This window comes from Gobius niger (genome assembly GCF_951799975.1).
Source record: "Gobius niger genome assembly, contig: SCAFFOLD_120, whole genome shotgun sequence".
NCBI classification, from domain to species: Eukaryota; Metazoa; Chordata; class Actinopteri; order Gobiiformes; family Gobiidae; genus Gobius; species Gobius niger.
In genome coordinates, this window is record NW_027639081.1 from 5,001 (window position 1) to 31,615 (window position 26,615).

Here is a 26,615-nt window from a genome sequence, read left to right on the forward strand (position 1 = left end):
AAACCAAACCAAAACCCAAAACCAAACCCAACCAAAACCCAAAACAAAACCAAAACCAAACCAAAACCCAAAACCCAAAACCAAAACCAAAACCAAAACCAAAACCAAACCCAACCAAAACCCAAAACCAAACCAAACCAAACCAAAACCCAAACCAAAACCCAAAACCAAAACCAAAACCCAAAACCAAACCCAACCAAAACCAAAACCAAAACAAAAACCCAAAACACAAACCAAACCCAAACCAAAACCCAAAACAAAACCCAAACAAAACCAAAACACAAACCAAAACCAAACCAAAACCCAAAACCCAAAACCAAAACCCAAACAAAACCAAAACACAAACCAAACCCAAAACAAAACACAAACAAAACCAAAACACAAACCAAACCCAAACCAAAACCCAAACCAAAACATAAACACAAGCCAAAACCAAACCCAAACCAAAACCAAAACCCAAACCCAAACCAAACCAAAACCCAAACAAAACCAAACCAAAACCCAAAACCCAAAAACAAACCCAAACCCAAACCAAACCCAAACCAAAACCAAAACCAAACCAAAACCCAAAACCCAAAAACAAACCCAAACCAAACCCAAACCAAACCCAAACCAAAACCAAACCCAAACCAAAACCCAAAACCCAAAACCAAAACCCAAACCCAAACCCAAACAAAACCCAAAACAAAACCCAAACCAAACCCAAACCAAAACCCAAAACAAAACCAAAACCCAAACCCAACCAAAACCCAAACCAAAACCAAAACCAAAACCCAAAACAAAACCCAAACCAAACCCAAACCAAACCCAAACCAAAACCCAAACCAAAACCCAAAACAAAACCCAAACCAAACCCAAACCAAACCAAAACCAAAACCAAAACCCAAAACCAAACCAAAACCCAAAACCCAAAACCCAAAACCAAACCAAACCAAAACCAAACCCAAACCAAAACCCAACCAAAACCCAAAACCAAACCAAAACCCAAAACCCAAAACCCAAAACCCAAAACCAAACCAAACCAAAACCAAACCCAAACCAAAACCCAACCAAAACCCAAAACCAAACCCAACCAAAACCCAAACCCAACCAAAACCCAACCAAAACCCAAAACCAAACCCAACCAAAACCCACACACATACATTTACCGAAACATTTCAGTCTTTGTTTTGTTTCATTGTTTTGGTGCAGCTGTGATATTGGGCTGAACAAACCATTGATTCATACCCATCAGTCTGGGCCGGTCTGGGTTGGTCCAGGCCAGTCCGGGCCGGTCCGGGTCGGTCCGGGTCGGTCCGGGTCAATCCGGGTCGGTCCGGGTCAATCCGGGTCGGTCTGGGCCGGTCCGGGTCGGTCCGGGTCGGTCCGGGTCAGTCCGGGTCGGTCCTGTTAGTCACCTGGTGTCTGTTCGGCAGGTACCCGATCCAGGAGCCCCGGGAGCGTTGCTATGGAGATAAGGAGGAGTTTCCTGGAGTCCGGACGTACGGGATTCGAGACGTGAACGAGACCTACGACGTCTACTGCTTCGTCGAGAAGATGGACGGTAAAACCAGGACCAAACCAGGACCAAACCAGGGATAAACCAGGACCAAACCAGGACCAAACCAGGACCAAACCAGGACCAAACCAGGACCAAACCAGGACCAAACCAAGACCAAACCAGGACCAAACCAGGACCAAACCAGAACCAAACCAGGACCAAACCAGGACCAAACCAGGACCAAACCAGGACCAAACCAGGACCAAACCCAGGGCTAAATTTGGGATCGAATTAAAACACAAACAAATCTAAAACTAACATTATATTAGATACATGTATTTTCTTATAATACATGTATATGTATAGAATTACTTAGATATATATTTACTAATAATACAGTTAGTTAACAGTAGTAAATGCTTAGTTATACAGTTAGTTAAACAGTAATAAATGCTTAGTTATACAGTTATTTAAACAGTAATAAATGCTTAGTTATACATTTAGTTAAACAGTAATAAATACTTAGTTATACAGATATTTAAACAGTAATAAATGCTTAGTTATACAGTTAGTTAACAGTAATAAATACTTAGTTATACAGTTAGTTAAACAGTAATAAATACTTAGTTATACAGTTAGTTAAACAGTAATAAATGCTTAGTTATACAGTTAGTTAAATGTAAGAAATGCTTAGTTATACAGTTAGTTAAACAGTAATAAATACTTAGTTATTCAGTTAGTTAAACAGTAATAAATGCTTAGTTATACAGTTAGTTAAACAGTAATAAATACTTAGTTATACAGTTAGTTAAACAGTAATAAATACTTAGTTATACAGTTAGTTAAACAGTAATAAATGCTTAGTTATACAGTTAGTTAAATGTAAGAAATGCTTAGTTATACAGTTAGTTAAACAGTAATAAATACTTAGTTATACAGTTAGTTAAACAGTAATAAATACTTAGTTATTCAGTTAGTTAAACAGTAATAAATGCTTAGTTATACAGTTAGTTAAACAGTAATAAATACTTAGTTATACAGTTAGTTAAACAGTAATAAATACTTAGTTATACAGTTAATTAAACAGTAATAAATACTTAGTTATACAGTTAGTTAACAATAATAAATGCTTAGTTATACAGTTAGTTAAACAGTAATAAATGCTTAGTTATACATTTAGTTAAACAGTAATAAATGCTTAGTTATACAGTTAGTTAACAGTACTAAATACTTAGTTATACAGTTAGTTAAACAGTAATAAATGCTTAGTTATACAGTTAGTTAAACAGTAATAAATGCTTACTTATACAGTTAGTTAAACAGTAATAAATACTTAGTTATACAGTTAGTTAAACAGTAATAAATGCTTAGTTATACAGTTAGTTAAACAGTAATAAATGCTTAGTTATACAGTTAGTTAAACAGTAATAAATGCTTAGTTATACAGTTAGTTAAACAGTAATAAATACTTAGTTATACAGTTAGTTAAACAGTAATAAATGCTTAGTTATACAGTTAGTTAAACAGTAATAAATGCTTAGTTATACAGTTAGTTAAACAGTAATAAATACTTAGTTATACAGTTAGTTAAATGTAAGAAATGCTTAGTTATACAGTTAGTTAAACAGTAATAAATACTTAATTATACAGTTAGTTAACAGTAATAAATGCTTAGTTATACAGTTAGTTAAACAGTAATAAATGCTTAGTTATACAGTTAGTTAACAGTAATAAATGCTTAGTTATACAGTTAGTTAAACAGTAATAAATGCTTAGTTATACAGTTAGTTAAACAGTAATAAATGCTTAGTTATACAGTTAGTTAAACAGTAATAAATACTTAGTTATACAGTTAGTTAACAGTAATAAATACTTAGTTATACAGTTAGTTAAACAGTAATAAATGCTTAGTTATACAGTTAGTTAAACAGTAATAAATGCTTAGTTATACAGTTAGTTAAACAGTAATAAATACTTAGTTATACAGTTAGTTAAACAGTAATAAATGCTTAGTTATACAGTTAGTTAAACAGTAATAAATGCTTAGTTATACAGTTAGTTAAACAGTAATAAATACTTCGTTATACAGTTAGTTAAATGTAAGAAATGCTTAGTTATACAGTTAGTTAAACAGTAATAAATACTTAGTTATACAGTTAGTTAACAGTAATAAATACTTAGTTATACAGTTAGTTAAACAGTAATAAATGCTTAGTTATACAGTTAGTTAAACAGTAATAAATACTTAGTTATACAGTTAGTTAAACAGTAATAAATGCTTAGTTATACAGTTAGTTAAACAGTAATAAATGCTTAGTTATACAGTTAGTTAAACAGTAATAAATACTTCGTTATACAGTTAGTTAAATGTAAGAAATGCTTAGTTATACAGTTAGTTAAACAGTAATAAATGCTTAGTTATACAGTTAGTTAAACAGTAATAAATGCTTAGTTATACAGTTAGTTAAACAGTAATAAATGCTTAGTTATACAGTTAGTTAAACAGTAATAAATGCTTAGTTATACAGTTAGTTAACAGTAATAAATGCTTAGTTATACAGTTAGTTAAACAGTAATAAATGCTTAGTTATACAGTTAGTTAAACAGTAATAAATGCTTAGTTATACAGTTAGTTAAACAGTAATAAATGCTTAGTTATACAGTTAGTTAAACAGTAATAAATACTTAGTTATACAGTTAGTTAACAGTAATAAATGCTTAGTTATACAGTTAGTTAACAGTAATAAATACTTAGTTATACAGTTAGTTAAACAGTAATAAATGCTTAGTTATACAGTTAGTTAAACAGTAATAAATACTTAGTTATACAGTTAGTTAAACAGTAATAAATGCTTAGTTATACAGTTAGTTAAACAGTAATAAATGCTTAGTTATACAGTTAGTTAAACAGTAATAAATGCTTAGTTATACAGTTAATTAAACAGTAATAAATGCTTAGTTATACATTTAGTTAAACAGTAATAAATGCTTAGTTATACAGTTAGTTAACAGTAATAAATGCTTAGTTATACAGTTAGTTAAACAGTAATAAATGCTTAGTTATACAGTTAGTTAAACAGTAATAAATGCTTAGTTATACATTTAGTTAAACAGTAATAAATTCTTAGTTATACAGTTAGTTAAACAGTAATAAATGCTTAGTTATACATTTAGTTAAACAGTAATAAATACTTAATTATACAGTTAGTTAACAGTAATAAATGCTTAGTTATACAGTTAGTTAAACAGTAATAAATGCTTAGTTATACAGTTAGTTAAACAGTAATAAATACTTAGTTATACAGTTAGTTAAACAGTAATAAATACTTAGTTATACAGTTAGTTAAACAGTAATAAATGCTTAGTTATACATTTAGTTAAACAGTAATAAATACTTAATTATACAGTTAGTTAACAGTAATAAATGCTTAGTTATACAGTTAGTTAAATGTAAGAAATGCTTAGTTATACAGTTAGTTAAACAGTAATAAATACTTAATTATACAGTTAGTTAACAGTAATAAATGCTTAGTTATACAGTTAGTTAAACAGTAATAAATGCTTAGTTATACAGTTAGTTAAACAGTAATAAATACTTAGTTATACAGTTAGTTAACAGTAATAAATGCTTAGTTATGCAGTTAGTTAACAATAATAAATGCTTAGTTATACAGTTAGTTAACAATAATAAATGCTTACTTATACAGTTAGTTAAACAGTAATAAATGCTTAGTTATACAGTTAGTTAAACAGTAATAAATACTTAGTTATACAGTTAGTTAAACAGTAATAAATGCTTAGTTATACAGTTAGTTAAACAGTAATAAATGCTTAGTTATACAGTTAGTTAAACAGTAATACATGCTTAGTTATACAGTTAGTTAACAGTAATAAATACTTAGTTATACAGTTAGTTAAACAGTAATAAATGCTTAGTTATACAGTTAGATAAACAGTAATAAATGCTTAGTTATACAGTTAGTTAAACAGTAATAAATGCTTAGTTATACAGTTAGTTAACAGTAATAAATGCTTAGTTATACAGTTAGTTAAACAGTAATAAATACTTAGTTATACAGTTAGTTAAACAGTAATAAATGCTTAGTTATACAGTTAGTTAAACAGTAATAAATGCTTAGTTATACAGTTAGTTAAACAGTAATAAATGCTTAGTTATACAGTTAGTTAAACAGTAATAAATACTTAGTTATACAGTTAGTTAACAGTAATAAATGCTTAGTTATACAGTTAGTTAAACAGTAATAAATGCTTAGTTATACAGTTAGTTAACAGTAATAAATGCTTAGTTATACAGTTAGTTAAACATTAATAAATGCTTAGTTATACAGTTAGTTAATAGTAATAAATAGTTACCTGTACCTCAGAGATGGATCTTTGGGATGTGTTGGAGAAGTTCCCTCCACTGGAGAATGTGACATCTGTGAAGCCTTTCTGCAGCCGTCGCCTGGACTGGGCTCAGAGTGACTTCCTGTTGTGTCTCTGTAGGTCACGTGTTCTACTCCACATCTCTGGAGAAGTTTTCTTTTTATGAAGCTGGAGATCAGTGCGTCAAACTGGGAGGACGGCTCGCTACTACAGGTGAGTGAGGGGCGGGGCTACTACAGGTGAGTGAGGGGGCGGGACCACCACAGGTTAGTCAGGGGGCGGGGCTAGGAATGCTGGTTATATTGTACATATGCTCAGTTTACAATCATTTCCGTCTTCTCTCTGATTGGCTCCTCTCTGATTGGCTCTTCTCTCTGATTGGCTCTTCTCTCTGATTGGCTCCTCTCTCTGATTGGCTCTTCTCTGGTTGGCTCCTCTCTCTGATTGGCTCCTCTCTCTGATTGGCTCTTTTCTCTAATTGGCGTTTCTCTCTGATTGGCTCCTCTCTGATTGGCTCCTCTCTGATTGGCTCCTCTCTGATTGGCTCTTCTCTGATTGGCTCCTCTCTGGTTGGCTCTTCTCTGATTGGCTCCTCTCTCTGATTGGCTCCTCTCTCTGATTGGCTCTTCTCTCTGATTGGCTCTTTTCTCTAATTGGCTCCTCTCTCTGATTGGCTCTTCTCTCTGATTGGCTCCTCTCTGATTGGCTCTTCTCTCTGATTGGCTCTTTTCTCTAATTGGCTCTTCTGTCTGATTGGCTCTTCTCTCTGATTGGCTCTTCTCTCCTATTGGCTCCTCTCTGATTGGCCCTTCTCTCTGATTGGCTCTTCTCTCTGACTCTCTAATTGGCAGGTGAGCTGTACCTGGCGTGGGGGCGGGGCATGGATGTGTGTTCTGCCGGCTGGTTGGCTGATCGAAGTGTGAGGTATCCCATAAACACGGCGCGGCCGCAGTGCGGGGGCGGAACGGTCGGGGTGCGGACTGTGTACCGACACCAGAACCAGACGGGCTTCCCTTTCCCGGACCAGAGATACGACGCCGTCTGCTTCAGAGGTCAGTGTCTGCTTCAGAGGTCAGTGTTAGCTTCAGAGGTCATTGTTAGCTTCAGAGGTCAGTGTTAGCTTCAGAGGTCAGTGTTAGCTTCAGAGGTCAGTGTCTGTTTCAGAGGTCAGTGTTAGCTTCAGAGGTCAGTGTCTGCTTCAGAGGTCAGTGTCTGCTTCAGAGGTCAGTGTTAGCTTCAGAGGTCAGTGTCTGCTTCAGAGGTCAGTGTCTGCTTCAGAGGTCAGTGTTAGCTTCAGAGGTCAGTGTCTGTGTCAGAGGTCAGTGTCAGCTTCAGAGGTCAGTGTCTGCTTCAGAGGTCAGTGTCTGCTTCAGAGGTCAGTGTTAGCTTCAGAGGTCAGTGTCTGCTTCAGAGGTCAGTGTTAGCTTCAGAGGTCAGTGTTAGCTTCAGAGGTCAGTGTTAGCTTCAGAGGTCAGTGTTAGCTTCAGAGGTCAGTGTTAGCTTCAGAGGTCAGTGTTAGCTTCAGAGGTCAGTGTCTGCTTCAGAGGTCAGTGTTAGCTTCAGAGGTCAGTGTCTGTGTCAGAGGTCAGTGTTAGCTTCAGAGGTCAGTGTTAGCTTCAGAGGTCAGTGTTAGCTTCAGAGGTCAGTGTTAGCTTCAGAGGTCGGTGTTAGCTTCAGAGGTCAGCGTTAGCTTCAGAGGTCAGTGTTAGCTTCAGAGGTCAGTGTTAGCTTCAGAGGTCAGTGTTAGCTTCAGAGGTCAGTGTTAGCTTCAGAGGTCGGTGTTAGCTTCAGAGGTCAGCGTTAGCTTCAGAGGTCAGTGTTAGCTTCAGAGGTCAGTGTTAGCTTCAGAGGTCAGTGTTAGCTTCAGAGGTCAGTGTCTGCTTCAGAGGTCAGTGTCTGCTTCAGAGGTCAGTGTTAGCTTCAGAGGTCAGTGTTAGCTTCAGAGGTCAGTGTTAGCTTCAGAGGTCAGTGTTAGCTTCAGAGGTCAGTGTTAGCTTCAGAGGTCAGTGTTAGCTTCAGAGGTCAGTGTTAGCTTCAGAGGTCAGTGTTAGCTTCAGAGGTCAGTGTTAGCTTCAGAGGTCAGTGTCTGTTTCAGAGGTCAGTGTTAGCTTCAGAGGTCAGTGTTAGCTTCAGAGGTCAGTGTCTGCTTCAGAGGTCAGTGTCTGCTTCAGAGGTCAGTGTTAGCTTCAGAGGTCAGTGTTAGCTTCAGAGGTCAGTGTTAGCTTCAGAGGTCAGTGTCTGCTTCAGAGGTCAGTGTTAGCTTCAGAGGTCAGTGTTAGCTTCAGAGGTCAGTGTTAGCTTCAGAGGTCAGTGTCTGCTTCAGAGGTCAGTGTTAGCTTCAGAGGTCAGTGTTAGCTTCAGAGGTCAGTGTCTGTTTCAGAGGTCAGTGTTAGCTTCAGAGGTCAGTGTTAGCTTCAGAGGTCAGTGTTAGCTTCAGAGGTCAGTGTTAGCTTCAGAGGTCAGTGTTAGCTTCAGAGGTCAGTGTCTGTTTCAGAGGTCAGTGTTAGCTTCAGAGGTCAGTGTTAGCTTCAGAGGTCAGTGTCTGCTTCAGAGGTCAGTGTCTGTTTCAGAGGTCAGTGTTAGCTTCAGAGGTCAGTGTTAGCTTCAGAGGTGAGTGTTAGCTTCAGAGGTCAGTGTTAGCTTCAGAGGTGAGTGTTAGCTTCAGAGGTCAATGTTAGCTTCAGAGGTCAGTGTCTGCTTCAGAGGTCAGTGTTAGCTTCAGAGGTCAGTGTTAGCTTCAGAGGTCAGTGTTAGCTTCAGAGGTCAGTGTTAGCTTCAGAGGTCAGTGTTAGCTTCAGAGGTCAGTGTCAGCTTCAGAGGTCAGTGTTAGCTTCAGAGGTCAGTGTTAGTTTCAGAGGTCAGTGTTAGCTTCAGAGGTGAGTGTTAGCTTCAGAGGTCAGTGTTAGCTTCAGAGGTCAGTGTTAGTTTCAGAGGTCAGTGTTAGCTTCAGAGGTGAGTGTTAGCTTCAGAGGTCAGTGTCTGCTTCAGAGGTCAGTGTCTGTTTCAGAGGTCAGTGTCTGCTTCAGAGGTCAGTGTCTGCTTCAGAGGTCAGTGTTAGCTTCAGAGGTCAGTGTCTGTTTCAGAGGTCAGTGTCTGCTTCAGAGGTGAGTGTTAGCTTCAGAGGTCAGTGTTAGCTTCAGAGGTCAGTGTCTGTTTCAGAGGTCAGTGTTAGCTTCAGAGGTCAGTGTTAGTTTCAGAGGTCAGTGTCTGCTTCAGAGGTCAGTGTCTGTTTCAGAGGTCAGTGTCTGTTTCAGAGGTCAGTGTCTGTTTCAGAGGTCAGTGTTAGTTTCAGAGGTCAGTGTTAGCTTCAGAGGTCAGTGTCTGCTTCAGAGGTCAGTGTTAGCTTCAGAGGTCAGTGTCTGCTTCAGAGGTCAGTGTTAGTTTCAGAGGTCAGTGTCTGCTTCAGAGGTCAGTGTCTGCTTCAGAGGTCAGTGTCTGCTTCAGAGGTCAGTGTCTGCTTCAGAGGTCAGTGTTAGCTTCAGAGGTCAGTGTCTGTTTCAGAGGTCAGTGTCTGTTTCAGAGGTCAGTGTTAGCTTCAGAGGTCAGTGTCTGTTTCAGAGGTCAGTGTCTGCTTCAGAGGTCAGTGTTAGCTTCAGAGGTCAGTGTCTGTTTCAGAGGTCAGTGTCTGCTTCAGAGGTCAGTGTCTGTTTCAGAGGTCAGTGTCTGCTTCAGAGGTCAGTGTTAGTTTCAGAGGTCAGTGTTAGCTTCAGAGGTCAGTGTTAGCTTCAGAGGTCAGTGTTAGCTTCAGAGGTCAGTGTCTGTTTCAGAGGTCAGTGTTAGCTTCAGAGGTCAGTGTTAGCTTCAGAGGTCAGTGTTAGCTTCAGAGGTCAGTGTCTGTGTCAGAGGTCAGTGTTAGCTTCAGAGGTCAGTGTTAGCTTCAGAGGTCAGTGTTAGCTTCAGAGGTCAGTGTCTGTTTCAGAGGTCAGTGTTAGCTTCAGAGGTCAGTGTTAGCTTCAGAGGTCAGTGTTAGCTTCAGAGGTCAGTGTTAGTTTCAGAGGTCAGTGTTAGCTTCAGAGGTCAGTGTTAGCTTCAGAGGTCAGTGTCTGCTTCAGAGGTCAGTGTTAGCTTCAGAGGTCAGTGTTAGCTTCAGAGGTCAGTGTTAGCTTCAGAGGTCAGTGTTAGCTTCAGAGGTCAGTGTTAGCTTCAGAGGTCAGTGTTAGCTTCAGAGGTCAGTGTTAGCTTCAGAGGTCAGTGTCTGTTTCAGAGGTCAGTGTCTGTTTCAGAGGTCAGTGTTAGCTTCAGAGGTCAGTGTTAGCTTCAGAGGTCAGTGTCAGCTTCAGAGGTCAGTGTTAGCTTCAGAGGTCAGTGCCAGCTTCAGAGGTCAGTGTTAGCTTCAGAGGTCAGTGTTAGCTTCAGAGGTCAGTGTTAGCTTCAGAGGTCAGTGTCTGCTTCAGAGGTCAGTGTTAGCTTCAGAGGTCAGTGTTAGCTTCAGAGGTCAGTGTTAGCTTCAGAGGTCAGTGTTAGCTTCAGAGGTCAGTGTCTGTTTCAGAGGTCAGTGTCTGTTTCAGAGGTCAGTGTTAGTTTCAGAGGTCAGTGTTAGCTTCAGAGGTCAGTGTCTGTTTCAGAGGTCAGTGTTAGCTTCAGAGGTCAGTGTTAGCTTCAGAGGTCAGTGTCTGCTTCAGAGGTCAGTGTTAGCTTCAGAGGTCAGTGTTAGCTTCAGAGGTCAGTGTTAGCTTCAGAGGTCAGTGTTAGCTTCAGAGGTCAGTGTTAGCTTCAGAGGTCAGTGTTAGCTTCAGAGGTCAGTGTTAGCTTCAGAGGTCAGTGTTAGCTTCAGAGGTCAGTGTCAGCTTCAGAGGTCAGTGTTAGCTTCAGAGGTCAGTGCCAGCTTCAGAGGTCAGTGTTAGCTTCAGAGGTCAGTGTTAGCTTCAGAGGTCAGTGTTAGCTTCAGAGGTCAGTGTTAGCTTCAGAGGTCAGTGTCAGCTTCAGAGGTCAGTGTTAGCTTCAGAGGTCAGTGTCTGTTTCAGAGGTCAGTGTTAGCTTCAGAGGTCAGTGTCAGCTTCAGAGGTCAGTGTCTGTTTCAGAGGTCAGTGTTAGCTTCAGAGGTCAGTGTTAGCTTCAGAGGTCAGTGTTAGCTTCAGAGGTCAGTGTCTGTTTCAGAGGTCAGTGTTAGCTTCAGAGGTCAGTGTTAGCTTCAGAGGTCAGTGTCTGCTTCAGAGGTCAGTGTTAGCTTCAGAGGTCAGTGTCTGTTTCAGAGGTCAGTGTTAGCTTCAGAGGTCAGTGTCTGCTTCAGAGGTCAGTGTTAGCTTCAGAGGTCAGTGTCTGCTTCTGAGGTCAGTGTCTGCTTCAGAGGTCAGTGTTAGCTTCAGAGGTCAGTGTCTGTTTCAGAGGTCAGTGTTAGCTTCAGAGGTCAGTGTTAGCTTCAGAGGTCAGTGTTAGCTTCAGAGGTCAGTGTTAGCTTCAGAGGTCAGTGTTAGCTTCAGAGGTCAGTGTTAGCTTCAGAGGTCAGTGTCTGTTTCAGAGGTCAGTGTTAGTTTCAGAGGTCAGTGTTAGCTTCAAAGGTCAGTGTTATCTTCAGAGGTCAGTGTCTGTTTCAGAGGTCAGTGTTAGCTTCAGAGGTCAGTGTTAGCTTCAGAGGTCAGTGTTAGCTTCAGAGGTCAGTGTTAGCTTCAGAGGTCAGTGTTAGCTTCAGAGGTCAGTGTTAGCTTCAAAGGTCAGTGTTATCTTCAGAGGTCAGTGTCTGTTTCAGAGGTCAGTGTTAGCTTCAGAGGTCAGTGTTAGCTTCAGAGGTCAGTGTTAGCTTCAGAGGTCAGTGTTAGCTTCAGAGGTTAGTGTTAGCTTCAGAGGTCAGTGTCTGTTTCAGAGGTTAGCGTTAGCTTCAGAGGTCAGTGTTAGCTTCAGAGGTCAGTGTCTGTTTCAGAGGTCAGTGTTAGCTTCAGAGGTCAGTGTTAGCTTCAGAGGTCAGTGTTAGCTTCAGAGGTCAGTGTTAGCTTCAGAGGTCAGTGTTAGCTTCAGAGGTCAGTGTTAGCTTCAGAGGTTAGTGTTAGCTTCAGAGGTCAGTGTCTGTTTCAGAGGTTAGCGTTAGCTTCAGAGGTCAGTGTCTGCTTCAGAGGTCAGTGTCTGCTTCAGAGGTCAGTGTTAGCTTCAGAGGTCAGCGTTAGCTTCAGAGGTCAGTGTCTGTTTCAGAGGTTAGCGTTAGCTTCAGAGGTCAGTGTCTGCTTCAGAGGTCAGTGTCTGTTTCAGAGGTCAGTGTTAGCTTCAGAGGTCAGTGTTAGCTTCAGAGGTCAGTATTAGCTTCAGAGGTCAGTGTTAGTTTCAGAGGTCAGTGTCTGTTTCAGAGGTCGGTGTTAGCTTCAGAGGTTAGTGTTAGCTTCAGAGGTCGGTGTTAGCTTCAGAGGTCAGTGTTAGCTTCAGAGGTTAGTGTTAGCTTCAGAGGTCAGTGTCTGCTTCAGAGGTCAGTGTTAGCTTCAGAGGTCAGTGTTAGCTTCAGAGGTCAGTGTCTGCTTCAGAGGTCAGTGTTAGCTTCAGAGGTCAGTGTTAGCTTCAGAGGTCAGTGTTAGCTTCAGAGGTCAGTGTTAGCTTCAGAGGTCAGTGTTAGCTTCAGAGGTCAGTGTCTGCTTCAGAGGTCAGTGTTAGTTTCAGAGGTCAGTGTTAGCTTCAGAGGTCAGTGTTAGCTTCAGAGGTCAGTGTTAGCTTCAGAGGTCAGTGTTAGCTTCAGAGGTCAGTGTTAGCTTCAGAGGTCAGTGTTAGCTTCAGAGGTCAGTGTTAGCTTCAGAGGTCAGTGTTAGCTTCAGAGGTCAGTGTTAGCTTCAGAGGTCAGTGTCTGCTTCAGAGGTCAGTGTTAGCTTCAGAGGTCAGTGTTAGCTTCAGAGGTCAGTGTTAGCTTCAGAGGTCAGTGTCTGTTTCAGAGGTCAGTGTCTGTTTCAGAGGTCAGTGTCAGCTTCAGAGGTCAGTGTTAGCTTCAGAGGTCAGTGTTAGCTTCAGAGGTCAGTGTCTGTTTCAGAGGTCAGTGTCAGCTTCAGAGGTCAGTGTCAGCTTCAGAGGTCAGTGTTAGCTTCAGAGGTCAGTGTTAGCTTCAGAGGTCAGTGTTAGCTTCAGAGGTCAGTGTTAGCTTCAGAGGTCAGTGTCTGCTTCAGAGGTCAGTGTTAGCTTCAGAGGTCAGTGTCAGCTTCAGAGGTCAGTGTCTGCTTCAGAGGTCAGTGTTAGCTTCAGAGGTCAGTGTTAGCTTCAGAGGTCAGTGTTAGCTTCAGAGGTCAGTGTTAGCTTCAGAGGTCAGTGTCTGTTTCAGAGGTCAGTGTCTGTTTCAGAGGTCAGTGTCAGCTTCAGAGGTCAGTGTCTGCTTCAGAGGTCAGTGTTAGCTTCAGAGGTCAGTGTTAGCTTCAGAGGTCAGTGTCTGTTTCAGAGGTCAGTGTCAGCTTCAGAGGTCAGTGTCTGCTTCAGAGGTCAGTGTTAGCTTCAGAGGTCAGTGTCTGCTTCAGAGGTCAGTGTTAGCTTCAGAGGTCAGTGTTAGCTTCAGAGGTCAGTGTTAGCTTCAGAGGTCAGTGTTAGTTTCAGAGGTCAGTGTTAGTTTCAGAGGTCAGTGTTAGCTTCAGAGGTCAGTGTCTGCTTCAGAGGTCATTGTTAGCTTCAGAGGTCATTGTTAGCTTCAGAGGTCAGTGTTAGTTTCAGAGGTCAGTGTTAGTTTCAGAGGTCAGTGTCTGCTTCAGAGGTCAGTGTCTGCTTCAGAGGTCATTGTTAGCTTCAGAGGTCAGTGTCTGCTTCAGAGGTCAGTGTTAGCTTCAGAGGTCATTGTTAGCTTCAGAGGTCAGTGTCTGCTTCAGAGGTCATTGTTAGCTTCAGAGGTCAGTGTCAGCTTCAGAGGTCAGTGTCTGTTTCAGAGGTCAGTGTCTGTTTCAGAGGTCAGTGTCTGTTTCAGAGGTCAGTGTTAGCTTCAGAGGTCAGTGTCTGTTTCAGAGGTCAGTGTCAGCTTCAGAGGTCAGTGTCTGTTTCAGAGGTCAGTGTTAGCTTCAGAGGTCAGTGTTAGCTTCAGAGGTCAGTGTTAGCTTCAGAGGTCAGTGTTAGCTTCAGAGGTCAGTGTCTGTTTCAGAGGTCAGTGTTAGCTTCAGAGGTCAGTGTTAGCTTCAGAGGTCAGTGTTAGCTTCAGAGGTCAGTGTTAGCTTCAGAGGTCAGTGTCTGCTTCAGAGGTCAGTGTTAGCTTCAGAGGTCAGTGTTAGCTTCAGAGGTCAGTGTTAGCTTCAGAGGTCAGTGTCTGCTTCAGAGGTCAGTGTCTGTTTCAGAGGTCAGTGTTAGCTTCAGAGGTCAGTGTTAGCTTCAGAGGTCAGTGTCTGCTTCAGAGGTCAGTGTCTGTTTCAGAGGTCAGTGTTAGCTTCAGAGGTCAGTGTTAGCTTCAGAGGTCAGTGTTAGCTTCAGAGGTCAGTGTCTGTTTCAGAGGTCAGTGTTAGCTTCAGAGGTCAGTGTTAGCTTCAGAGGTCAGTGTTAGCTTCAGAGGTCAGTGTCTGCTTCAGAGGTCAGTGTCTGTTTCAGAGGTCAGTGTTAGCTTCAGAGGTCAGTGTTAGCTTCAGAGGTCAGTGTTAGCTTCAGAGGTCAGTGTTAGCTTCAGAGGTCAGTGTTAGCTTCAGAGGTCAGTGTCTGTTTCAGAGGTCAGTGTCAGCTTCAGAGGTCAGTGTCTGTTTCAGAGGTCAGTGTTAGCTTCAGAGGTCAGTGTTAGCTTCAGAGGTCAGTGTCTGTTTCAGAGGTCAGTGTTAGCTGCAGAGGTCAGTGTCAGCTTCAGAGGTCAGTGTCTGTTTCAGAGGTCAGTGTCAGCTTCAGAGGTCAGTGTCTGTTTCAGAGGTCAGTGTTAGCTTCAGAGGTCAGTGTTAGCTTCAGAGGTCAGTGTTAGCTTCAGAGGTCAGTGTTAGCTTCAGAGGTCAGTGTTAGCTTCAGAGGTCAGTGTTAGCTTCAGAGGTCAGTGTCTGTTTCAGAGGTCAGTGCTAGCTTCAGAGGTCAGTGTCTGTTTCAGAGGTCAGTGTCTGTTTCAGAGGTCAGTGTTAGCTTCAGAGGTCAGTGTTAGCTTCAGAGGTCAGTGTTAGCTTCAGAGGTCAGTGTCTGTGTCAGAGGTCTGTGTTAGCTTCAGAGGTCAGTGTTAGCTTCAGAGGTCAGTGTTAGCTTCAGAGGTCAGTGTCTGCTTCAGAGGTCAGTGTTAGCTTCAGAGGTCAGTGTTAGCTTCAGAGGTCAGTGTTAGCTTCAGAGGTCAGTGTCAGCTTCAGAGGTCAGTGTCTGTTTCAGAGGTCAGTGTTAGCTTCAGAGGTCAGTGTTAGCTTCAGAGGTCAGTGTTAGCTTCAGAGGTCAGTGTTAGCTTCAGAGGTCAGTGTCTGCTTCAGAGGTCAGTGTTAGCTTCAGAGGTCAGTGTTAGCTTCAGAGGTCAGTGTTAGCTTCAGAGGTCAGTGTTAGCTTCAGAGGTCAGTGTTAGCTTCAGAGGTCAGTGTTAGCTTCAGAGGTCAGTGTCTGCTTCAGAGGTCAGTGTTACCTTCAGAGGTCAGTGTCTGCCTCAGAGGTGAGTGTTAGCTTCAGAGGTCAGTGTCTGCTTCAGAGGTCAGTGTTAGCTTCAGAGGTCAGTGTCTGTTTCAGAGGTCAGTGTTACCTTCAGAGGTCAGTGTCTGTTTCAGAGGTGACTGTTAGCTTCAGAGGTCAGTGTCTGTGTCAGAGGTCAGTGTTAGCTTCAGAGGTCAGTGTTAGCTTCAGAGGTCAGTGTATGTTTCAGAGGTCAGTGTTAGCTTCAGAGGTCAGTGTCTCTGTCAGAGGTCAGTGTTAGCTTCAGAGGTCAGTGTTAGCTTCAGAGGTCAGTGTTAGCTTCAGAGGTCAGTGTCTGTTTCAGAGGTCAGTGTTAGCTTCAGAGGTCAGTGTTAGCTTCAGAGGTCAGTGTTAGCTTCAGAGGTCAGTGTCTGTTTCAGAGGTCAGTGTCTGTTTCAGAGGTCAGTGTCTGTTTCAGAGGTCAGTGTCTGCTTCAGAGGTCAGTGTTAGCTTCAGAGGTCAGTGTTAGCTTCAGAGGTCAGTGTTAGCTTCAGAGGTCAGTGTCAGCTTCAGAGGTCAGTGTCTGTGTCAGAGGTCAGTGTTAGCTTCAGAGGTCAGTGTTAGCTTCAGAGGTCAGTGTTAGCTTCAGAGGTCAGTGTCTGCTTCAGAGGTCAGTGTTAGCTTCAGAGGTCAGTGTTAGCTTCAGAGGTCAGTGTTAGCTTCAGAGGTCAGTGTTAGCTTCAGAGGTCAGTGTTAGCTTCAGACGTCAGTGTCTGCTTCAGAGGTCAGTGTTAGCTTCAGAGGTCAGTGTTAGCTTCAGAGGTCAGTGTCTGTTTCAGAGGTCAGTGTTAGCTTCAGAGGTCAGTGTTAGCTTCAGAGGTCAGTGTCTGCTTCAGAGGTCAGTGTTAGCTTCAGAGGTCAGTGTCTGCTTCAGAGGTCAGTGTTAGCTTCAGAGGTCAGTGTTAGCTTCAGAGGTCAGTGTCTGTTTCAGAGGTCAGTGTTAGCTTTAGAGGTCAGTGTCTGCTTCAGAGGTCAGTGTTAGCTTCAGAGGTCAGTGTTAGCTTCAGAGGTCAGTGTTAGCTTCAGAGGTCAGTGTCTGTTTCAGAGGTCAGTGTTAGCTTCAGAGGTCAGTGTTAGCTTCAGAGGTCAGTGTTAGCTTCAGAGGTCAGTGTTAGCTTCAGAGGTCAGTGTTAGCTTCAGAGGTCAGTGTTAGCTTCAGAGGTCAGTGTTAGCTTCAGAGGTCAGTGTTAGCTTCAAATAACTAAATAAATGAAATGATATTGACGACATTTTTGTCAACTTCTCTTTTCTCTGTTTGTAAATGTTTTTTCGACTTTTGTTTCAGAGGGAGAAGAACCAGCCAAACCCACGCCGTTCCCTGGGCTCACTCCGCCCCCTACAGGAGAGGAGGCGAAGGGCGGAGATGTTGTGACTCTTACCCCTCTGGCTGTCCCCCCCCTCCACCACTCCCCCACAGGTACGACACTCTCCCCCACAGGTACGACACTCTCCCCCCTCCCCCACAGGTACGACACCCTCCCCCACAGGTACGACACCCTCCCCCACAGGTATGACACCCTCCCCCACAGGTACGACACCCTCCCCCACAGGTACGACACCCTCCCCCACAGGTACGACACTCTCCCTCACAGGTACGACACCCTCCCCCACAGGTACGACACCCTCCCCCACAGGTACGACACTCTCCCCCACAGGTACGACACCCTCCCCCACAGGTACGACACTCTCCCCCACAGGTACGACACCCTCCCCCACAGGTATGACACTCTCCCCCACAGGTACGACACTCTCCCCCACAGGTACGACACCCTCCCCCACAGGTACGACACTCTCCCCCACAGGTACGACACCCTCCCTCACAGGTACGACACTCTCCCCCACAGGTACGACACTCTCCCCCACAGGTACGACACCCTCCCCCACAGGTATGACACTCTCCCCCACAGGTACGACACTCTCCCCCACAGGTACGACACCCTCCCCCACAGGTACGACACCCTCCCCCACAGGTACGACACTCTCCCCCCTCCCTCACAGGTACGACACCCTCCCTCACAGGTACGACACTCTCCCCCACAGGTACGACACCCTCCCCCACAGGTACGACACCCTCCCCCACAGGTACGACACCCTCCCCCACAGGTACGACACCCTCCCTCACAGGTACGACACTCTCCCTCACAGGTACGACACCCTCCCTCACAGGTACGACACTCTCCCTCACAGGTACGACACCCTCCCCCACAGGTACGACACCCTCCCTCACAGGTACGACACCCTCCCCCACAGGTACGACACCCTCCCTCACAGGTACGACACTCTCCCTCACAGGTACGACACCCTCCCCCACAGGTACGACACCCTCCCTCACAGGTACGACACTCTCCCTCACAGGTACGACACCCTCCCCCACAGGTACGACACCCTCCCCCACAGGTACGACACCCTCCCCCACAGGTACGACACCCTCCCCCACAGGTACGACACCCTCCCTCACAGGTACGACACTCTCCCTCACAGGTACGACACCCTCCCCCACAGGTACGACACCCTCCCCCACAGGTACGACACCCTCCCCCACAGGTACGACACCCTCCCTCACAGGTACGACACTCTCCCTCACAGGTACGACACCCTCCCTCACAGGTACGACACTCTCCCTCACAGGTACGACACCCTCCCCCACAGGTACGACACTCTCCCCCACAGGTACGACACCCTCCCTCACAGGTACGACACTCTCCCCCCTCCCTCACAGGTACGACACTCTCCCCCACAGGTACGACACCCTCCCTCACAGGTACGACACTCTCCCTCACAGGTACGACACCCTCCCCCACAGGTACGACACCCTCCCTCACAGGTACGACACTCTCCCCCACAGGTACGACACTCTCCCCCACAGGTACGACACTCTCCCCCACAGGTACGACACTCTCCCTCACAGGTACGACACTCTCCCCCACAGGTACGACACTCTCCCCCCTCCCCCACAGGTACGACGCTCTCCCCCACAGGTACGACACTCTCCCCCACAGGTACGACACCCTCCCTCACAGGTACGACACTCTCCCTCACAGGTACGACACTCTCCCCCACAGGTACGACACCCTCCCCCACAGGTACGACACTCTCCCCCACAGGTACGACACCCTCCCTCACAGGTACGACACCCTCCCTCACAGGTATGACACTCTCCCCCACAGGTACGACACCCTCCCCCACAGGTATGACACCCTCCCTCACAGGTACGACACCCTCCCCCACAGGTACGACACTCTCCCCCACAGGTACGACACTCTCCCCCACAGGTACGACACCCTCCCCCACAGGTACGACACTCTCCCCCACAGGTACGACACCCTCCCCCACAGGTACGACACTCTCCCCCACAGGTACGACACCCTCCCCCACAGGTACGACACCCTCCCCCACAGGTACGACACTCTCCCCCACAGGTACGACACTCTCCCCCACAGGTACGACACCCTCCCCCACAGGTATGACACTCTCCCCCACAGGTACGACACTCTCCCCCACAGGTACGACGCCCTCCCCCACAGGTACGACACTCTCCCCCACAGGTACGACACTCTCCCCCACAGGTACGACGCCCTCCCCCACAGGTACGACACCCTCCCCCACAGGTACGACACTCTCCCCCACAGGTACGACACTCTCCCTCACAGGTATGACACTCTCCCCCACAGGTACGACACTCTCCCCCACAGGTACGACACCCTCCCCCACAGGTACGACACCCTCCCCCACAGGTATGACACTCTCCCCCACAGGTACGACACCCTCCCCCACAGGTACGACACTCTCCCCCACAGGTACGACGCCCTCCCTCACAGGTACGACGCTCTCCCCCACAGGTACGACACCCTCCCCCACAGGTATGACACTCTCCCCCACAGGTACGACACCCTCCCCCACAGGTATGACACTCTCCCCCACAGGTATGACACTCTCCCCCACAGGTACGACACTCTCCCCCACAGGTACGACGCCCTCCCTCACAGGTACGACGCTCTCCCCCACAGGTACGACACCCTCCCCCACAGGTACGACACCCTCCCTCACAGGTACGACACTCTCCCCCACAGGTACGACACTCTCCCCCACAGGTACGACACTCTCCCCCACAGGTACGACACTCTCCCCCACAGGTACGACACCCTCCCCCACAGGTACGACACCCTCCCCCACAGGTACGACACTCTCCCCCACAGGTACGACGCTCTCCCCCACAGGTACGACACTCTCCCCCACAGGTACGACACCCTCCCCCACAGGTACGACGCCCTCCCCCACAGGTAAGACACTCTCCCCCACAGGTACGACACCCTCCCCCACAGGTACGACACCCTCCCCCACAGGTACGACCCCCTCCCCCACAGGTACGACACTCTCCCCCACAGGTACGACACTCTCCCCCACAGGTACGACACCCTCCCCCACAGGTACGACACCCTCCTCCACAGGTACGACCCCCTCCCTCACAGGTACGACACCCTCCCCCACAGGTACGACACCCTCCCCCACAGGTACGACACTCTCCCCCACAGGTACGACGCTCTCCCCCACAGGTACGACACTCTCCCCCACAGGTACGACACCCTCCCCCACAGGTACGACACCCTCCCCCACAGGTACGACACCCTCCCCCACAGGTACGACACCCTCCCCCACAGGTACGACACCCTCCCCCACAGGTACGACGCCCTCCCCCACAGGTACGACACTCTCCCCCACAGGTACGACACCCTCCCCCACAGGTACGACGCCCTCCCCCACAGGTACGACACTCTCCCCCACAGGTACGACACCCTCCCCCACAGGTACGACACCCTCCCACACAGGTACGACACTCTCCCCCACAGGTACGACACCCTCCCCCACAGGTACGACACCCTCCCTCACAGGTACGACACCCTCCCCCACAGGTACGACACTCTCCCCCACAGGTACGACACCCTCCCCCACAGGTACGACACTCTCCCCCACAGGTACGACACCCTCCCCCACAGGTACGACACTCTCCCCCACAGGTACGACACTCTCCCCCACAGGTACGACACCCTCCCTCACAGGTACGACACTCTCCCCCACAGGTACGACGCTCTCCCCCACAGGTACGACACTCTCCCCCACAGGTACGACACTCTCCCCCACAGGTACGACACCCTCCCCCACAGGTACGACACTCTCCCCCACAGGTACGACACCCTCCCCCACAGGTACGACACTCTCCCCCACAGGTACGACACTCTCCCCCACAGGTACGACGCTCTCCCCCACAGGTACGACACCCTCCCCCACAGGTACGACACCCTCCCCCACAGGTACGACACCCTCCCTCACAGGTACGACACTCTCCCTCACAGGTACGACCCCCTCCCTCACAGGTACGACACCCTCCCCCACAGGTACGACACCCTCCCCCACAGGTACGACACCCTCCCCCACAGGTACGACACCCTCCCCCACAGGTACGACACCCTCCCCCACAGGTACGACGCCCTCCCCCACAGGTACGACACCCTCCCCCACAGGTACGACACCCTCCCCCACAGGTAGGACACTCTCCCCCACAGGTACGACACCCTCCCCCACAGGTACGACACTCTCCCCCACAGGTACGACACCCTCCCCCACAGGTACGACGCCCTCCCCCACAGGTACGACGCCCTCCCCCACAGGTACGACGCTCTCCCCCACAGGTACGACACTCTCCCCCACAGGTACGACACTCTCCCCCACAGGTACGACACTCTCCCCCACAGGTACGACACCCTCCCCCACAGGTACGACACTCTCCCCCACAGGTACGACACTCTCCCCCACAGGTACGACACCCTCCCTCACAGGTACGACACCCTCCCCCACAGGTACGACACCCTCCCTCACAGGTACGACACTCTCCCCCACAGGTACGACACCCTCCCCCACAGGTACGACACTCTCCCCCACAGGTACGACACTCTCCCCCACAGGTACGACACCCTCCCTCACAGGTACGACACCCTCCCCCACAGGTACGACACCCTCCCTCACAGGTACGACACTCTCCCCCACAGGTACGACACCCTCCCCCACAGGTACGACACTCTCCCCCACAGGTACGACACTCTCCCCCACAGGTACGACACTCTCCCCCACAGGTACGACACCCTCCCCCACAGGTACGACACTCTCCCCCACAGGTACGACACCCTCCCCCACAGGTACGACACTCTCCCCCACAGGTACGACACCCTCCCTCACAGGTACGACACCCTCCCCCACAGGTACGACACCCTCCCCCACAGGTACGACACCCTCCCTCACAGGTACGACACCCTCCCCCACAGGTACGACACTCTCCCCCACAGGTACGACACCCTCCCCCACAGGTACGACACCCTCCCCCACAGGTACGACACCCTCCCCCACAGGTACGACACTCTCCCCCACAGGTACGACGCCCTCCCCCACAGGTACGACACCCTCCCCCACAGGTACGACACTCTCCCCCACAGGTACGACACTCTCCCTCACAGGTACGACACTCTCCCTCACAGGTACGACACTCTCCCCCACAGGTACGACACCCTCCCCCACAGGTACGACACTCTCCCCCACAGGTACGACACCCTCCCCCACAGGTACGACACCCTCCCCCACAGGTACGACACCCTCCCCCACAGGTACGACACCCTCCCCCACAGGTACGACACTCTCCCTCACAGGTACGACACTCTCCCCCACAGGTACGACACCCTCCCCCACAGGTACGACACCCTCCCTCACAGGTACGACACTCTCCCCCACAGGTACGACACCCTCCCCCACAGGTACGACACTCTCCCCCACAGGTACGACACTCTCCCTCACAGGTACGACACCCTCCCTCACAGGTACGACGCCCTCCCCCACAGGTACGACACTCTCCCCCACAGGTACGACACCCTCCCCCACAGGTACGACACTCTCCCCCACAGGTACGACACCCTCCCCCACAGGTACGACACCCTCCCCCACAGGTACGACACCCTCCCCCACAGGTACGACACCCTCCCCCACAGGTACGACACTCTCCCTCACAGGTACGACACTCTCCCCCACAGGTACGACACCCTCCCCCACAGGTACGACACCCTCCCTCACAGGTACGACACTCTCCCCCACAGGTACGACACCCTCCCCCACAGGTACGACACTCTCCCCCACAGGTACGACACCCTCCCCCACAGGTACGACACTCTCCCCCACAGGTACGACACTCTCCCTCACAGGTACGACGCCCTCCCCCACAGGTACGACGCCCTCCCCCACAGGTACGACGCCCTCCCCCACAGGTACGACACCCTCCCCCACAGGTACGACACTCTCCCCCACAGGTACGACACCCTCCCCCACAGGTACGACACTCTCCCCCACAGGTACGACACCCTCCCCCACAGGTACGACACTCTCCCCCACAGGTACGACACTCTCCCTCACAGGTACGACACCCTCCCTCACAGGTACGACGCCCTCCCCCACAGGTACGACACTCTCCCCCACAGGTACGACACCCTCCCCCACAGGTACGACACTCTCCCCCACAGGTACGACACTCTCCCCCACAGGTACGACACCCTCCCCCACAGGTACGACACTCTCCCCCACAGGTACGACACCCTCCCCCACAGGTACGACACCCTCCCCCACAGGTACGACACTCTCCCTCACAGGTACGACACTCTCCCTCACAGGTACGACACCCTCCCCCACAGGTACGACACCCTCCCTCACAGGTACGACACTCTCCCTCACAGGTACGACACCCTCCCCCACAGGTACGACACCCTCCCCCACAGGTACGACACTCTCCCTCACAGGTACGACACTCTCCCCCACAGGTACGACACCCTCCCCCACAGGTACGACACTCTCCCCCACAGGTACGACACCCTCCCCCACAGGTACGACACTCTCCCTCACAGGTACGACACTCTCCCTCACAGGTACGACACCCTCCCTCACAGGTACGACACTCTCCCCCACAGGTACGACACCCTCCCCCACAGGTACGACACCCTCCCCCACAGGTACGACACTCTCCCTCACAGGTACGACACCCTCCCTCACAGGTACGACGCCCTCCCCCACAGGTACGACACCCTCCCCCACAGGTACGACACCCTCCCCCACAGGTACGACACTCTCCCCCACAGGTACGACACCCTCCCCCACAGGTACGACGCTCTCCCCCACAGGTACGACACTCTCCCCCACAGGTACGACACCCTCCCTCACAGGTACGACACCCTCCCTCACAGGTACGACACCCTCCCCCACAGGTACGACACCCTCCCTCACAGGTACGACACCCTCCCCCACAGGTACGACACCCTCCCCCACAGGTACGACCCCCTCCCCCACAGGTACGACCCCCTCCCCCACAGGTACGACACTCTCCCTCACAGGTACGACACTCTCCCCCACAGGTACGACACCCTCCCCCACAGGTACGACACCCTCCCCCACAGGTACGACGCCCTCCCCCACAGGTACGACACTCTCCCCCACAGGTACGACACCCTCCCCCACAGGTACGACACCCTCCCCCACAGGTACGACACCCTCCCCCACAGGTACGACACCCTCCCCCACAGGTACGACACCCTCCCCCACAGGTACGACACTCTCCCCCACAGGTACGACACCCTCCCCCACAGGTACGACACCCTCCCTCACAGGTACGACACCCTCCCTCACAGGTACGACACCCTCCCCCACAGGTACGACACCCTCCCTCACAGGTACGACACCCTCCCCCACAGGTACGACACCCTCCCCCACAGGTACGACCCCCTCCCCCACAGGTACGACCCCCTCCCCCACAGGTACGACACTCTCCCTCACAGGTACGACACTCTAACCCTAGCGCTGTTTAGTGTTTAGTTAAAATTGGTGTATCATGTGCACCACCTCCTGACTTGGTGTAGGATCTGAGCGCTCCATACGCCGAGTGTACGGTGCTCAGATTGATAAATGCCAAAACAGGCGGTAATTTTTCGTACACCCCACATACGCTCTGATTTCACCGTACGCAAGTTTGATAAATGAGGGCCATTTTCTCCAGTTCAGCTTGACCCAAATCTAAAATCTTTTGGACTGTTATTGTATAATATTTAGCATCTACTCAGAGTCTGTCCTGTCTCTCCCAGACTGACCTTTGTTTCTGAAATCACCTCATGTTGCTGTTTCTTTGTTGCTTCTCCAGTTATTCGTAATTCATCACCTGCTTCACTTTCATGACTTGTGTCTCGCCCAGGCGTGGTGTTCCACTACCGATCCTCCAGGGGGCGGTATGCACTGACGTTTGAGGAGGCGGTACAGACGTGTGTGGACGTGGGCGGAGTCATCGCGAGTCCAGAGCAGCTGCAGATGGCGTTCGAGCGTGGCCTTCACCAATGCGATGCGGGCTGGCTCCGTGACCGCTCCGTCAGGTAACTGCCCCCTCACCCCATACCATCACCTAACCCAAACTCTGACCCCTAACCCCTGACCTCTAACCCCTGACCCCTGACCCCTTACCCCTTACCCAGACCGGGGCTGGCTCCGTGACCGCTCCGTCAGGTAACTGCCCCCTTACCCCCTACCATCACCTAACCCATACTCTGACCCCTAACCCCTGACCTCTAACCCCTGACCCCTTACCCAGACCGAGGCTGGCTCCGTGACCGGTCTGTCAGGTAACTACCCCCTCACCCCATACCATCACCTAACCCAAACTCTGACCCCTAACCCTTACCCTAACCCAGACCGGGGCTGGCTCTGCGACCGCTCCGTCAGGTAACTGCCCCCTTACCCCATACCATCACCTAACCCAAACTCTGACCCCTAACCCTTACCCTAACCCAGACCGGGGCTGGCTCTGCGACCGCTCCGTCAGGTAACTACCCCCTCACCCCATACCATCACCTAACCCAAACTCTGACCCCTAACCCTTACCCTTACCCAGACCGGGGCTGGCTCTGCGACCGCTCCGTCAGGTAACTGCCCCCTTACCCCATACCCCCTACCATTACCTAACCCATACCCTGACCCCTAACCACTGACCCCTAACCCCTGACCCCTTACCCAGACCGGGGCTGGCTCTGCGACCGCTCCGTCAGGTAACTGCCCCCTTACCCCATACCCCCTACCATCACCTAACCCAAACTCTGACCCCTAACCCCTGACCCCTAACCCCTGACCCCTTACCCAGACCGGGGCTGGCTCCGTGACCGCTCCGTCAGGTAACTAACCCCTTACCCCATACCCCCTACCATCACCTAACCCAAACTCTGACCCCTAACCCCTGACCCCTAACCCCTGACCCCTTACCCAGACCGGGGCTGGCTCTGCGACCGCTCCGTCAGGTAACTAACCCCTTACCCCCTACCATCACCTAACCCATACCCTGACCCCTAACCCCTGACCCCTGATCCCTGACCCCTAACCCCTAACCCCTGACCCCTAACCCCTAACCCCTTACCCAGACCGGGGCTGGCTCTGCCACCGCTCCGCCAGGTAACTACCCGCTTACCCCTCACCCTCTCTGTGCCCGAGCAGGTACCCAATCGTGTCGCCCAGAGATAACTGTGGAGGAAACCTGCTGCTGTCGCCCGGGGTACGATCGTATGGGATTCGACCGTCCTACGAGAAATACGACGTTTACTGCTACACTGACCGTCTCCACGGTAACACTGACATCAGCACAAAATGCATGCACACATATGTATCTGTGACCCCATTGAGTGTTCTCTTAGGGCGGCTGTAACTTCATGAGTTCAATACAGGAGGATTTGAACTTAATCTAATCCTGGTGTTTGTTTATCTAACGCTGCCCCCTGGTGGCTCTGCAGGGGAGGTGTATGAACGTATTTAATATATGGTAATGTATTCTAACACTGCCCCCCGGTGGCTCTGCAGGGGAGGTGTATGTTTGTATTTAATATATGGTAATGTATTCTAACGCTGCCCCCTGGTGGTTCTGCAGGGGAGGTGTATGTTTGTATTTAATATAGAGTAATGTATTCTAACGCTGCCCCCTGGTGGTTCTGCAGGGGAGGTGTATGTTTGTATACATGTATACATGTATTTAATATATGGTAATGTATTCTAACACTGCCCCCTGGTGGTTCTGCAGGGGAGGTGTATGTTTGTATTTAATACAAAGTAATGTATTCTAACGCTGCCCCCTGGTGGCTCTGCAGGGGAGGTGTATGTTTGTATTTAATATATGGTAATGTATTCTAACACTGCCCCCTGGTGGTTCTGCAGG

The 26,615-nt window shown here is 49.1% G+C and overlaps 1 protein-coding gene across 5 annotated transcripts in view; it reads left to right on the plus strand.

Moving 5' to 3' along the window:
* acanb (aggrecan b) overlaps positions 1–26,615 on the plus strand; it is a 63,076-nt gene that overhangs the window by 3,463 nt on the left and 32,998 nt on the right. For all 5 annotated transcript variants that reach the window (XM_079583360.1, XM_079583357.1, XM_079583358.1 and 2 more), the window contains exons 4-9: positions 1,416–1,543; positions 5,987–6,079; positions 6,718–6,918; positions 16,638–16,769; positions 24,621–24,795; positions 25,904–26,031. In XM_079583360.1, coding sequence (XP_079439486.1) covers positions 1,416–1,543; positions 5,987–6,079; positions 6,718–6,918; positions 16,638–16,769; positions 24,621–24,795; positions 25,904–26,031 — 857 coding nt within the window. The remainder of the gene's footprint in view (positions 1–1,415; positions 1,544–5,986; positions 6,080–6,717; positions 6,919–16,637; positions 16,770–24,620; positions 24,796–25,903; positions 26,032–26,615) is intronic.